The sequence below is a fragment of the Styela clava genome, chromosome 12 (genome assembly GCF_964204865.1).
Source record: "Styela clava chromosome 12, kaStyClav1.hap1.2, whole genome shotgun sequence".
Lineage (NCBI taxonomy): Eukaryota > Metazoa > Chordata > Ascidiacea > Stolidobranchia > Styelidae > Styela > Styela clava.
This window is the reverse complement of record NC_135261.1, coordinates 6,572,731-6,588,595: the sequence shown is the minus strand read 5'-3', so window position 1 is coordinate 6,588,595 and position 15,865 is coordinate 6,572,731. Positions and strand designations below refer to the sequence as shown.

At 35.6% G+C, this 15,865-nt stretch overlaps 1 protein-coding gene across 2 annotated transcripts; it reads right to left on the bottom strand.

Moving 5' to 3' along the window:
- Positions 1 to 69: 69 nt before the first annotated feature.
- On the bottom strand, positions 70 to 6,983 carry LOC120330046 (beta-1,4-galactosyltransferase 4-like). 2 transcript variants are annotated; one of them, XM_039396859.2, is made up of 6 exons: positions 6,594 to 6,983; positions 5,299 to 5,513; positions 4,565 to 4,738; positions 3,453 to 3,593; positions 2,664 to 2,814; positions 70 to 1,773 (listed from the first exon to the last, which is right to left on the bottom strand). In XM_039396859.2, the coding sequence occupies exons 1-6, from the start codon at positions 6,941 to 6,943 to the stop codon at positions 1,584 to 1,586; spliced, it is 1,221 nt and encodes a 406-aa protein (XP_039252793.2). In that variant the 5' UTR covers positions 6,944 to 6,983; the 3' UTR covers positions 70 to 1,583. The 2 variants fall into 2 exon arrangements, with proteins under 2 accessions (XP_039252793.2, XP_039252795.2); XM_039396861.2 differs by lacking the exon at positions 3,453 to 3,593 and having other exon boundaries at positions 6,594 to 6,982.
- Between the last annotated feature and the right edge of the window lie 8,882 nt (positions 6,984 to 15,865).

Sequence of the window (15,865 nt, the reverse complement as noted above, 5' to 3'; positions counted from 1 at the left end):
AAAAAACGATTATCTTGTCAGAAACTGCCTTCGACTTGACCCATCCACAGAGGACATTAATACAAACAGTTCACAATCAAGTATACGTTGATATAATTTGACATCAAAAATGGTACCCTGAAAAAATGTTGACAAATAATGCAGGAAAAACAAGCAACAAAGAAGACTGGTAAAAACAATTTTCTACTTTCAGTGTTGACACGTAATAGTGGTCGACAAACCGTGGGCTACCGAGCATTTTCTAATAGGCTTCCAATAAATTTCAATTATGGCAGTTTTACACAAAAAAGTTCAATAATCCAACATTACATATAAATTTTTTCTTAGATGGTTTTTGTTCATATATCAAACGATCATACATTACGTTCCTTTGAACCATAATACCGGCATTGCAACTATTCTGGCATGTTCATTCTCTTGTATCTGGTTATTGTATTGTATCATTTAAATTGCACAAGCTAACGACGTGCATCGCTACGTTCGCTTGTTCAATCTCTGTACTGCCCACTTGTACCGTTAAGTTCACACTAGTTTCAATTACAAATTAAATAAGTTGATTATGATGTTAAATTCGAAATTTCCAACGTTTTGAGCCTCACTTAAAAATCTTTCCAGACCACTGCTCTAAAACAATGCACAGTGATTTGAAAGAGCTTTTACTTGAGGTGCGACATAATACTAATTTTGAGAGTTGAAAACCAGCATCAACATGTGTTTTAACTTAAGAGTGAGTGCAAGCATTATAGTACTGCATGTTGAGTATATAGGTAAGAAATAATTAACAACTACACTTGTGTCATGGACATTCAAACACCTTATGTACATAAAAAAAAAAAGGAGTAATTATTGCCAAATGCTGTTTAAGAATATATGAGTATAGTTATAGTATAGTTATAAAATAACAAAAAAGAAATATGATTGAATAATTGAATTGTATGAAGAACATTGTTAAAAACAGCAAGTAAACTTTCATTTGACTAGAAAAATAACAATAGTACCTGGATACGAACACATATTTACTTGGAAGAAGAGCCTAGGCTGTTTATCAAGCAGCGAGAAGATAAAAGATTGGGGATTTTAGTGAGGTACGCTCTATAGAGATTATGTGAAAACTACAAGCCCTCCAAAAGGCCAGGGTATTTCCTATGCGAGAGTATTACTTGAAGCAAAAATTCAAAGTTGTTTTGATGGTGACATAATCTTTCATCTATTTATTTTAAATATTTAATTTTCCTCAAATGGATAAATGTGGCTATACTAGTGTATCAAGGATCATGAAGTGAAAGATGGCAAGAGGTTGGAGCTATTATCAACAATTGTGAAATGGAACCACTTGGACATTCATTCACTCCTGAGGTAATTTGAATATATAAGTTATAATATATGTTGAACATTAGTCAACCTGCCATCCCGAGAAGTTTGAAACCAGTTCCCTGTCCCTCTAGCACAGGGGTCCACGAATACATGTCGCGTCTGGTTTACTGTTGGATGCTCCTTTTATTTGTATGGTTGTTAGATTGCAGAGATGTTATTGGAACATTGTCCGTTTTTCGTATCGGATTCGTATCGTCCATCACTTGAAATCACCAACTCGTTTCCTTTATTAAATTCTTAGACATCCATAGTAGAGATTGAAAACAGGAAAAATGTCTGACGCTCCGCTTATCATAAGAAAACTTCAAGCTCAATTGTCTCAACCTGGCAGATGGTCGTCCAATATCAACAGTTATATTGGTGTAGATTGAAGTCTTGTTGTTTGAAAGTACAGAATACCTGATAGGTAAGATAATAATTCGGTTAAACAAGCAAAAATGAGAACTGCCGAGGTTCTTGACAGTGGTTTGACCAACAGCAGATTATGTAGATCTAATATTGCTTTGAGAGACCATTAAATGAAGCTTATATTTGAGATAATTTGTGTTAGGAAATGCTTTTTTGATAAATTGAATAAATTATTCAATATTTATTTTATCGTTATACACTTCAACACACAGCCTCATTGGTGTGAAATATATCAGATGTTGCAAAAACACAGCGTCTTATTCATTATTATTCAAACAAACTTGGCACAGGTGATAAACTTATTACAATTTTTGGCACAGCCATTATTTTATAAATAGATTACTATAAATAAACTTATTCTTATAAACTGATTACTATATTATAATTTAATTTTTCTTTTTTAAAAACTTTGCTCAAAGCTAATTCACATTGACTACTGTCTCTATGAGCAAGTTATAAGTGAAATTATACAGAACTATGATTATACTGGTGAATTACGCAGTGGCTATGAGGTGACAGAACTCGAGATTTGGGGGGAAAAAATATTATAGTAAAGCAGTGGTTCTCAAACTTTTTATTAGGTTGTGCCACCTTTTTATAATTTGTCAACAAGATTCCCTAACTCAAAAATACCTAGTTAACACTAAGCTACAAATAACAGATAGTAGGACGAGCACAAGCACAATAGCTTCCTGCAATCTTTGAACAATGAAGAAACCAAAATAAAGCGGGAAAGATCATATCTAACAAATATTTTTGGCTATAAACAGTACATGCAACCCCTCGTCAACTAAGACATCTTGGCCATACATACTGTAATTCTTACCATTCACACAATTTAATAGGGTAATATTTATGTTCAATGCAGAAATGTAGTCTACCTTAAGCTGTTCAATCCTTCATTATTCTGCCTATCCAATGCATGTTTTATCAGTAACCGACGGAGTATATTTTTTTCATTTCTTCTCTCTCTGTCATGTTGCATCATTTGAAATGAACAAGCTCTGCTGGAGTCATCATAGACTCTGTAACCTGCAAATATAAATTATAGCTTAATTATATCAGAATATCGAGATTTGAGAATAAACATAAAATTAGATACTAGAAAAACTAGCTCCTGCCACGAACGTACCGCGACGTCTCTTGCCGTGGTTTTATGGCGCTATTACCAGTATATTTACAAAGTCATATACAATATTTTAGTTTATCATGCGGAATTATATCTACTTAAACCTAAACCTAACCCCAAATACATCAAAACTGTATTCATAAGAAAAGTGTTCCAACTTACCAAATATTTATCACTATCAGGGGCAGCTCTGCTATTTCAGCCGACATGCCGTGGTTACGGCAGCAAAGTTGGTGGTATTCGATTTGCTGCCGTAACGACGGCAGCTTGCTATTGGTTTGTGGCAGCTAAAAAGTCGGTCGACGTGGGTTTGGTCATAGCGACCATGATTTGGAAATCTCACCATGGTTTTGCGGCAGCTCTAGTCGCCACAAAATACTTGAAACTGCACTTGTAACGGTAATTGTGCTATTTTTGTAAATTCACGTCATGACTAGCTAATCAATAATAACTCTCGATACTCTATACAACGTCACATTTCCTGGCAAACAAGGCATTGATTCGAAACAAAAAAACAACTTCTATCTTAATCTAAGAGAACCCTTTTTCCAAGTTCTCAAGAATAAATCATCATCTTCAGAACCCCAACCCCAATATAAATTTGAAAATCCATTCACAGATGTAAATTGTTTTTCGGTGAACATTGAGATGCCTCCAAATACTTTCACTGACATGTTTTTATCTGAAATCATACAATATTATATATCAACATGAGCTCAGATTAGAACACAAAAGAATATACATGTTTCCCATTCTGAAAATCCACAAGTTCACAATAAAGTAAATTGTAAAGCTAGGATAGGATTTACATATTTATCCTGGGGGAGAGGGGATGGCTCAATCATATGGCGAACCATGGCCCCTCGTACTGTTACCAGTCCATCATGTCGAGTTGAGTATGGAATTTGTTAGCCATTGATTTGTTTTCAGATACATGGACTTGGTGGAGAAAGCCGAACAAACCAGCGGATACGGAACCATCCTACAGCAACGAGGAGTCCAGTAATCCTCTCGACCACAATTATCCCCAGATGGGATTCATAACCACGCAGGATAATCAGAGGTGCGGTGACGAGTGCATTCCTCACGCTTAGCACGACTAGATTATAACATTTTTTGGGGCTTCCAAAGTATGCGAACCAAGATGGCGTACATCGGAATGTAATATGTGTACTAGGTTAGGGTTAGGCCATAATTTTAGGTATAAATACTACGGGAGGCTCTTGGCTAGTCTTCGAACTGATAATAGGACTAAAATATGGAAAATTGGAAAAAAATTATCGCCTAACCCTAACCTGTTACCCATGTTACGTTCCGATGTCCGCCATCTTGGTTCGCATACTTCGGGAGCACCCATTTTTCTATACCACACTTATTCACACTTTTAGACCTGAACAAGGCCATCTATAATCCATGACACTCTGGGTGAGGTGATGGTCAAAGAAATTGAATTGAATTTTAATCAACTAGAGTTAAAAATCGGTGAGTAAACCTGTGATTTCAGATTACGTTGATGGATTAATTATCTATTAGGTTTTTTGGAGACTGACTGCCGGTTTCTCACCACAAAATCTAATGAGTCAGTCTCCAAACAAAGCTCCCATCAACTTTCACAATTTTCATCCCTATTTAATAATGAAAATAATTACTTACGCGCATTTGATACACAGAATTCAAGATTGTAAGAATGGATCTCGTAATCACGTTTGTCAAGATAAGTTGATAAATGTCTCGGTCCATCTTCATCATTTGGACACCAGTATAAACATTTATCATTCTCAAGTAAGAGGTCAACATCATGAAATACAAAACAATCATATTTTCTCTCTGAAAAAGTTTGATTACAATTGCTCAGTTAGAATCTTGTCTTGTTTCTAAACTAAGTTATAATCTAGCTGCCGTTAATTATTCAACCTTTCCATTTCGATATAAGGACTTTTGTTGGCCCGATATTTATCGATAGAAAAAAATGATCCCAAGTAGGGATTAAAGCACTTTTCTTTATTATGATTATCAGTAAATCTCTAAAATTAAAATCTCATACACCAGTCTCATATACAGCTAGCTAAATTATTAAAACATTTCAAATTCACTCAGATGTCTGGATAGCAAAGAAATAGGATCATTAATATTGATACAAGGGAGATGGATATAAGATGATTAAATTTACAGCCCACCACATGGTCACGTCAGATATGGTAATGTCTGCCAGGTAATCATTGCATGGATAGTGAAGTAAGCCATGATTTAGATGTGCAATGGCTTACAAATGAATGTATTGGTTTGAAAGGAAGTTAACTTGCTACCATGGAAAGGGGAATTTTTTTTATCAACATGAGAATAGTAAAGGAAAAGAAAAACAAATTCAAACAAGAATTTTGACAAACCATTAACTGCTTCTGAAAATCCAATATTCATCAGCTTAGCTCTATTAAATAGTTGGTTACCCGCCTGGGTGATTGTATATATTGTATAATCCAATTGTTGCCTTTGCAATATTGGATGCATATGAGCTAGAAGACTTCTGAGCTGTAGAACTCTTCCACGCAGAGGTATAATAATTGCCACTTTGTGTCGAGCTTTGCAGTTGTTCGCCATATTTCTAAATGCATAATAGACATTACAATTATAACAGTCAACTAGGCAAATATAATATTGATCCTTAGACCAGTGGTTCCCAACCGCCGGTCCGTGGACCAGTGCCGGTCCGCAAAGCTCTTTTGGCGGTCCGCGAGAAATTTTGTTGTTTTGATTTTTTTATGACGTCTCAATCGATTTACCGTAGACAAAGTTGCGTTGGCTCATTACGCAATTCTCATCCGCCGTCATATCGCGACGTCTTTCGCGACATCTTGACGCCGTCTTACACGACATCTTGCAGCAAAATTCTCAGAAGAGTTAATTGTGTTTGTACATGATTTGGCATGTACCTGGTTTTAATGTGAGATATTTCAGCGTGCCTTCCTTACGCATAATGGGTGCCCAGCACTGCATTTCATTACGCAAATATATGGTATTATTTTATGTTTCACCCATTTTTAATTTTTGGTCGGCACATTATTTGATAGTTTTCCTCCGTGTAAAATGTTTTTAAGTGTGCTTTTTTGTCTAGAAGCATATTGAGTACCCGACATTGCATTATATTACGCAAATATATGTTATTCTTTTCTGTTCCAGCCATTTTAATTTTTTTGCCGGTCCGTGAGTACATCTAATTTTACCGGTCCGCCAGGGTAGAAAGGTTGGGAACCGCTGCCTTAGACAACTGAGAATTTGCTAGTGGTACAAGCAGTTTACAACACAACCTAAGACTTGAAGTTGAAAAACAATTACAGTAGACTTCAACTATAAAAACTAAAAAAAATTTGATAAAAGTTTGGCATATATGAATAACTCTTTGATAAACAGTTGGAATGCCTAGTCAACTTAACATTTTAAGTTTCTGCAGAAACTTTTGACTTCAATTGTCACCATTGAAATTCTGGCTGAGGGGGAAATCAAAATTGTGACTCCCAACTCCTGTGATTATGGAAATACTATTTCAACTCCAATGAAAACATGCAAAAATCAGAGCCCACATCCCAGAGTGTGCATAATATTGTGGGGAAATGATCCTAAATCTTTCACAAGAAACAAAAGCAAAAATTTCAGACAAGCAGAATCAGTTATAAAAATGATTTACCTCTTCATTTGGTATTTTGTCTCCAATTCTACCAATGATGGAGGCAATTCTCGGACGTAATCAGGCATTTCAAGATTCCCTTGTAGATCTGGAGGGTAATCCGGACAAGTTTTTATTAATATTGATTGATTTGAGACAACATGACTACAGTTCATGCATTTGACTGATTGTTCATTGTTTTTCAATGCTAATCGTGAATTCTTCATGTCGTGATAAATCGATGTTTCTATTGAGAGGTCCATTGTTTCCTGATAATAATTCCATGTAAAATGTATAGAAAATATTACAAAAATAATTGATGCTGATACAGTCACTTCAATTAGCACCAATCGATATCGAAATAGTTTCATTATTTACAAATTTAAAGCTAAAATACAAATATAACGTATGCCAAGTAAGTAAATGAAGATACTGCAGTACTGTGTATTCAAACAGTCAAAGCTATGAACTTGAGCTCGGCTACAGACAGACAATCCTATCTCAGTATCCACAGATCTACTAGTGCAGTCAGCCAGTTTCTATAGCAGTGTTCTTGAACTTTTTTTATCGTGGTATACCTTCCCCAAATTTTCAAGAACTTTGTATACCTTATAAAATACTAATGTTTATTTATAGCTTGAATAAACAATAAATTTTAAGACCATATTGTACTGCAATATCATCATGCAATCTAATAAGCTAGTGTAATAAGTTATAGATTTGACTGACAGGCTTAGCGTTAATGGGAAAATTGTTCAACGTAGATCAAAGTGATCAAACAAAGTGCATAGCAGCCGAAATCACACATGTGACCAAATTATTTATATAGACTAATTTGTTACGGCAGTACGGTATGTAACAATGTGCTCACTTCAGTTCTTAGCGGTAATGACATTTTATATTTCATGTGCGACCCGTTTGCATTCCTGCATTCCATGTGGGGTATGGGATTAGTTAGTTATTTGTTTTCGGAAGCATAGACTGATGGGCTTGATGGTGGAGAAAGTCGTAACCGACCGACAGTTACGTGAACCACCCTATATGGCGTACCGGTACCGGTATGGCGGCGAGGTGTCCAGCAATCCTCTTGCACATAACCATCCCTGTATGCGGTAATCAGAGGTATCTCAGGTATAGAGGTGCAGTAGTATCAAAATGACTATAAGTCACTTTGGGTAGTAGTATGATATTATTCAAATATCCATCTGTTTCTATCTTTACTAAGGTACCTTCGCCCTGCAGTCCACTTTCAGACTTTTACAGATTACAATATTCAGAAACCCTTTCTGCCTATCAGCCTATGATTGCATTTTACAGTTTTAGGATACACGGTTGCCTAATAATGTACTGCACGGATAGCATACCGTACAAAGTTACAAAAGAGGACTTGCACGGGTCACGTGACTTTGTTCACTCGACGGCAAAAAACAAAAACGTCCAGCTGGCTCCTGTCAGTTGCAAGTCGGATTATACGTCATGCTTCGGTCGAGTCGAAGTCGTTTCTGTTTTTCTTGTATCTATTCGTCTTTCTCGAACACCTCTCTCTTATCTTGTACCGCACATTCGACTACGTTTGCGTTATTTTATCGAAAGAAGATGATCGATAAAAGTGGGAAAGGATTATAACTCGCAATGACAGTAAAAAACGTATCGACCCTCACCAAGAATAAGGGCTACTTAAAATTTGTAATCCGTCTTCATTTCGAATATATATTTATAGTTGGTAATTAAAGGTCGTCTGAAACACTGTTATTCGCGAACATGACTATGTGTGCGTTTATGAGGCGCATGCATATGCGTGAGAATGTTATGGGTAAAAATGTCCATGAATGCAGATGTGCATGGTTGCAAATGTCCATTAATGGAAATGAACACGGCAGCAAATGTACGTGTGTGCGCATGCATATACGTGAGAATGTTATGGGTAAAAATGTCCGTGAATGCAGATGTGCATGGTTGCAAATGTCCATTATTGGAAATGAACATGGCAGCAAATGTACGTGTGTGCAAATGTACATGGATGCAAATGTCTGTGTGTGCAACGTGCAAATGTACGTGGGTGCAAATGTCTGTATGTGCAAATGTCCAGGGTGCAAATGTCCGTGGGTGCAAATGTACCTGTGTGCAAAAAACGTCCCTGTGTACAAATGTTCGTGGATGGAAATGTACATGGGTTCAAATGTCCGCGGTTTCAATCTATATTCGGGTGCAAAAATCGGCGGGTGCAAATCTATGGGGACAATTGTTCATGGGTTCAAATGTTCGTGGGTGCAAAAGTATGCAGGTGCAATTATCCTGAGTGCAAATTACGGGTTCAAAGATAATGGAACCCGCCATGGCACATTTAATTACAAAACAAACACAATAACCAAAATTCAGTAAAGCTGCCAAAACTTCAAATGAGGTATGGGACATAAATGGGTACTCCCTTAGTATGTGTGTGTACCAGGTTAGAATTGGCCATTATTTCATTCCGATTTTTCTTATTTTAAATCTATTACAAGTTCAGCGACTGTTTGTGTTAGCAAAGTGAATATAGGTACATACCCCTGCCTATATGTTTCAGTCCCCTTGCACAACTTATGTAAAGCCTGAAACGCCGTCATTCTCAGAAAAAATGAGTCTAATTAAAAGTTACGTAAATTCTGTTTCGTTTCAATTATTATGTTAACGTCAAATTAAAAAATAATGTCCGAACAACGTCTATCGGTTCGATAATCGTATCATTAACTAAATTTGGTAACATAGCTGTATTTGGCTATATACCGTTAGTAAATTTTCGCCATGTGTGTTTGTTTCAATTTAAAAGTATTTGATATACTATGGCGTTATTTATTGTAGGGAACAAAATTAGTATAACAATAGATAAATGTGTATTATGAGGTATTATATGAGTATTAATTATAATAACCTATTCTTACAAATAAATGTATGTACATTTTTTGACCCAGAAATTAACAATATCAGATTTATAAATAAAACATAACAGGTACTTGGCCTTTCGGCTTATGTACATGCATTATTACAACGCTACCAAATTTGATCACGGATTACCGCAAGAGACGACGATCGATATGTGTTCAGTTGGATCAGTGCTTGTCTTGTCAATACAATCGGACAACTCCACACTAACGTCAAATATCCCCCAAACATTGTTCTTATATCAGCATTGAATAAACAATCAGAAGTCTCGAGCAGCGTTTCCTAAAATTTTTCGGCCACGGTACACTTGCGCTTTTTATCTCGTCTCGCGGAACACAAAAAAATTAAAGGTTACAATTGATAAAGAAAAACAGTGTAATGTAGCAGTTCCGAATGGGTTCGCCGTGGCGAGTCGACAAAAGCGGAAATTAACAGATTTGTGTTAAACATACATAAAATATGATTAACTATTTTATATCAAGCATTTATTATAAATAGTTCTTATATTATTATAAATGTTTCCTAATTTATTGTGTGTATATGAATCAATAAATTCATTTTACCTTTCTATGTCGTTTACTTTCCATTACTCGGTGTTTGCCTCTAATGTTATTTCTAATGGAAATAGAAGTACTTGCTGCAATTTCGCGAGCAGCAGACCTGCAGTTTATGCATCTGCTGAGTTTAGCAAACATGAGTAATTTTTTAGCATTTCAAAGTAAAACCAGGCAGAGATGGGGGACGAAGTGTTGACCGTTTGTCTTTATTCTTCAGCCCTACTTGTTTGCCTCTAGCAAAACTAAAACGACTACTGTAAATTTGAAAATGAACTTAACAGTAAAAAAGCTAGACGGGCGGTTGACGAAAATGCCGTTATCCTGTCTTAGTCCGCTTCAGGACGACGGTGACAAGATATTGAACGGTCAGTTGGGCGACAACTTCACGATTCTCAGGGCACCCAATTTAAACGCATTTTTGACTTCTTCGGCACGGAACACTCGAAAGACGCTCGCGGAACACAGTTTGGGAAACGCTGGTCTACTCTAGAGTAATGGAACCTCAGCAAGATGTTTATTAAACTCAAGAAATTTGAAATGTCGGCCCTCTCTAACATGCCTACAGATAACAGCATTGATTGCAAAAACAGCTAGATATTAGAAATTATATAAAATATTATTTATCAAACGTTACCACATAAGCAAAGAGAAGAATTCGATAAATGATAACAAACCTACACCCTTTCCGCCTTATAGAAATCGTTGTTTAGATCAGGGGTTCTCAAACTTTTGGTGTTGCGGAGCCCTTGGAAGGTTGAATATTATTCGCGGAGCCTCAAAATAAATTTTAAAATTGTTACCTCAGATTAATATACCCGAGCAAATTAAAAGTACTTTATTTATATTAAATGCTGAACCTTTTTAATAGGGTTAACACAAGGCATAAATCTAAATTTTATACTAAAGCTGTAAATTTGACACTTGACGGACATATTAATAAATTAGGGATCGAATCATTTCTTTTTTGACATTTTTGGAAGACTTAATTAAAATGCCGTTAGTAACGTGCGCTATTTCATTTTGTTACAATCGCCGATTTTTTCCGTCAGCATGGCGTGTTTTAAACATCTTTACGCCGCTGTTTATTCTCCCTAAATCAAAAATTTCACTCGGCATATACATGTATTGTTACACAATCACGACGTTAAATGCTTTTTTGTTCTCGTGGGGAATTATGAGTTCAATGTGAAAAACATGTTACCATATTATAGTCATCGGCAACAAAATGCTAAAAATAATAATCAATAAAGAGATAAATCCACAACTCAAATTTCCTGATTGAAAAACGGCATTCTAAAATATTAAAACTGAAACTTAAAATGGAAGATCACACTTTGGTTTCAGCAGACTCACCTCAGATTGAAAACGCTTCTTTAGACATTGTAAATCACAAAATTTGGTGTTATGTGAGGTTTTCATCGTAGTAACTGCGAAATCGAAACACAGTCAATTGTGCGCGCGATTTACCTTTATTTTTCATCAATCAACCAATCAAATCGTTTTTGTTAGCCATCTCGGCAAAGCATAACAAAATTGAAAACAAGTAAGATCACAAAAATATTTGTACCGGATGGCAGGATAACCGCGCATTCTGAAACTACCGACGGAGCTGAATGCAATAAAATAATTTGCAATTGTTCGTATTTTGCCCAGACATTGTGATTTTTCAAACGGCGATATCTTGCTTAAAAATAATCTCAAGTGCGAAAGAACAAATCAAGTTTGACAAATCCCAAGATCGCAAAAATACGACCCCAATTTATTTATAGTTGGCAGTTTATCACATATTTTATGTTATTTTAGAATAGTATTCTTACACTTTAGTAATCCTAATAGTAATCTCGAATCAAACGTGAGTAACGATGAGCACAACTACATTATAACGACGAGACACGTCAAATGCTCCATCGGTCATGGATTGAATATTTTACGCAACAGAAATCTCGTTATCCGTTTTTTTAATCGCGAAGAATGTTGCGCGGAAATTTCCGATTCCAATTTTGAACCACCTCCCTCTTAGGCTGCGCTACTGCTCATAAATAATGTCATTTTTTAATTCCGCCCCTTTACCATATTTCGAGGCTATATTGTTGTCAGATTTTATCAAAGCTGTTATTGCTTCTTTGAACAGTTACAAAATTTTGAGTCAGTATTTTGAAGAGTAATCGTATAGCTCGCGGAGCCCCTGGGTTTCTCTCGCGGAGCCCTGGGACTCCGTACGGAGCACTTTGAGAACCTCTGGTTTAGATAGTCTCCATGTCTGTCGGAACTCGCGCTTATTCACTTAAATCTATTATCATGTTATTAAGTTTTTAGATTAGATTTTCACGCCTTGGCAATTTGTTCCCTCCTCTCTGCCTTATATATATATATGCCAGTGTATTTCCATGTCATGCTATACCATGTTTTTCTGAACAGAAATTCGATACGTCGACAAGTTATATACCCTTTTGCTAATATCAGTTTGCTTTATTTATGCTCGTGATGAATATACTTGGTGGCAATCATGCGCTATATTAGATATATAAAGTCACATACCATGTACCCAGAGTCCGCGTTATAATATATATAAGATTGGTAATTTTGAGGTTGTAAAATTAGTAGAATAAATAGAATAAGAAAACCGGAAAGAAGTGACTGGAAGCATCTAGCGCCTATCAACAGCCTAAACTTAAAAAAATAAAAAATAAATTAAATGTTATCATATACTCGACATCAAGCAACGGCGAGTGCCTCTCTACTTTATCATTTATTTTCTCATTTTAATCACTACATCAAAACCAATTGCATCTTATTGAAATGCGTGTCGACGATCCATAATTTGCAAGAGAAAGATGAAAATGTTTTAGTGCTATAAACTTAACACAACAATATTTATGCCTTTCATGTTATGGCAAAGGCCAACGTTGCAAAATGCTAAAATTTTATTTAATATTTAGATATTCTGCATTATGGAGCATTCTATAGAAATAATAGGAACCATCAAAGGCGTATTTTCCTGCTTCATCTGTAATGAAAATTATTCATCGGGGCCAAGATTGGAAAAGCACATGTTTTCGCACATTCACGATGGGAATTCTTGTAGAAATGGAGATTTAAATTATTGTCCAACTATCAACATTGTGGAAACAAGTCAGCACACCAAATGAGCATTGTGGAAAAGTTATTACAAATAAAACTTCTTTACACAGAGCTGGCGAATGGAAAATTGATGTCCATGCAAAATGTACAAAAAGTTGGTTGATTGATCAAAATGACCCAGTACATAAATGCGAGCAACTTTACATAAATTCTGTACCAGACTGGCAGCAAACCAAGTCTCTCGTTCATTTCGACTATGGTAATAAACCATATATTTGCAAACAATGTGGGAAGAAATTGAGAACCAAGCAAAATATGACTATACACATGAGAATTCACACCGGAGAGAAACCTTATGTTTTTAAATATTGCGGTGAGGGTTTTTTCGCAATCATCTCATTTACATAAACATGAGCGAACTCACACCGGAGAGAAACCTTATGTTTGTGAACATTGTGGTGAGGGATTTTTGCAATCATCTCATTTACATACACATGAGCGAACTCATACCGGAGAGAAACCTTATGTTTGTGAACGTTGCGGTAAGAGTTTCCCGCAATCATCTTCTCTACGGGTGCATAAACGAGTTCATACCGGGTAGAAACCTTATGTTTGCAAACAATGTGGCAAGGGTTTCACGAATTCATCCGGTTTACGTGCGCATGAACGTGTTCATTCTAGAGAGAAACCTTATATTTGTGAAGATTGCGGAAAAGCCTTTTCGAACACATCTCATTTACACAGGCATGAGCGAACTCATACCGTTAGGAAACCTTAGTGTGGCGTGGGTTGTTTGTAAATATCTAATTTACGTAGACGTGATCAAACTCATACCAAGGTGAAACCTTATGTTTGTAAACATTGGAGTGAGGGTTTTATGGGACTATTTCATTTACATAACATGATCAAAGGTGTACCGGGGAGAATACTTATGTTTGTCAACCGTGTGGAAAGAGTTTTCCGCAATTATCCAGATACATTAGTTAGGATTTGCAAGAAAAAATAATTTACAAAAGCATTTTTTAATTCGCACTGGAAAATAGCAACATTAACGATGTTGGTAAGACCAATGACATTAAACAACATGATAGGCAACTCTGACGTCACTCCATAAGACTACATGCGAAAGATTGTATTTCATGATACGCTCCAATGCACATATTTCTCGTCGCCTTTCGCGACGGTTTTCCGCTTGCTTTTGCTACTCGGCGTCTTCTTTACGTGTAGTACCTGCCTTTTTGCGCCTGTAACGAAAGAAAATAATCTCTATATCTGAGAAGTTTTGCTCATTTGGAAAGCTGGAATGGCAGACAAGCTGTAAAGAGTAATTTTGAACATCATAGACGTTTTTTTTATCAGAGAATATTACAAACGCGATAGCGTAAAGATTTGTGTGAAACATTTTGCAGATAATGACAAAGTTCAAAGTTAGTAATTTTAATGTTTGCGCTTAAACATTGAAATTTCATTTAAAGAGGGTGTCATACAAAACAGCAAAACTGTTTTTACTTCTCTGAAAGGTGCTGTGATACAATTCCATAACACAAAGTTTGCACCTATCGAACTTGTTTTAGTAGGTGAATTTATTAGACATATTACATATTCAGTTAATCGTAGGTAACATTACTGGTACATAATGCCTCGTAGATAGGTTTGTGTCTAAATTTAGGAATTTAGCTCATAGCCCGCTAATTAATATTATCTTCTATGCAGGAGATTGCAGGGCTGATTCAACTTGCAGCCTTACCAATCACCTGACGATGCTCATTTAGTTTGTCTCGAGCAAGTCTTCTTGAAAGACTTGTGTGAATGGAGACTACCTATATATTTTGCCTTCCTCCGATTTTAGAAGACAAATTCAATCTGGGGAATTTTGCATATAATTCTCATTGATTGTTGGCTGTTTATAATTCCTATTAAATGTGAATTCTGATTATATCAAAGAGTTAAAGATTTTTTACGTAATTTACGGGCACTTTTTTCTTGTCAATACTCCAAGCTGAGGTAATAAGCAAGACAATACATTCATGTCATCTGAAAGCAAAATATACACACTAATTAAAAGTTTGACACATTGAGATAATACATCATGACAGAAAATACAAAGATACAGTATGTATGACCATCACATGGTAATTAAAATTAAAAAAAAATTAATAGAGGCTGTGGAGTATGAAAAGTTCAAGACAAAGAAAAGAACAAAAGTTCATAGCTCATGAACTCTCAATTCTGCCTCCATTGCTTTGTGAAGGCCAATATATTCCGAGTGGCTGAATTGGTTTACCTTTATGATAGCAACGGTTTTGTATTTAATATAGCGAGATTTTTTTTCAATTTAATTGAAGTGATATTATTTCCCAAAGGAATGCTTGAATCGTCTAGAATAGATCAGTGGTGTCAAACTCATGGGTTTCGAGAGCCGCATTGCATGTTGGAAATAGTAAAAAGGGCCGCAAACAGTTTTTGATAATGTATACTCGAGAGATATTTTTCAGATAGTTTTAGTTTGTGACATATATTGTGATGCAACTAATCAGTTGGATTAAGTTTTATTATTTTCTTTAATTTCAAATGCAATTACATATTAATATTTGCATTCCACTATTATTGCAAGTTACTGTATTTATTACAAAAAATCATAAAATTCCATGTACAACCATCAAAATCAGTTTTGAACAAGCCTTGGTTAAGGAAAGAATAAAATATACACTAAAAATGACTTAATCTAAATAT

Excerpts from the sequence above, each read along its gene's own strand:
- LOC120330046 (XM_039396859.2), bottom strand. The coding sequence starts at position 6,943 with ATGAAACTATTTCGATATCGATTGGTGCTAATTGAAGTGACTGTATCA. Across the intron at positions 5,514-6,593 it reads ACAAAATACCAAATGAAGAG|AAATATGGCGAACAACTGCA; the intron begins GTAAATCATTTT and ends TTATGCATTTAG. Across the intron at positions 4,739-5,298 it reads ATTTTCAGAAGCAGTTAATG|AGAGAAAATATGATTGTTTT; the intron begins GTTTGTCAAAAT and ends AAACTTTTTCAG.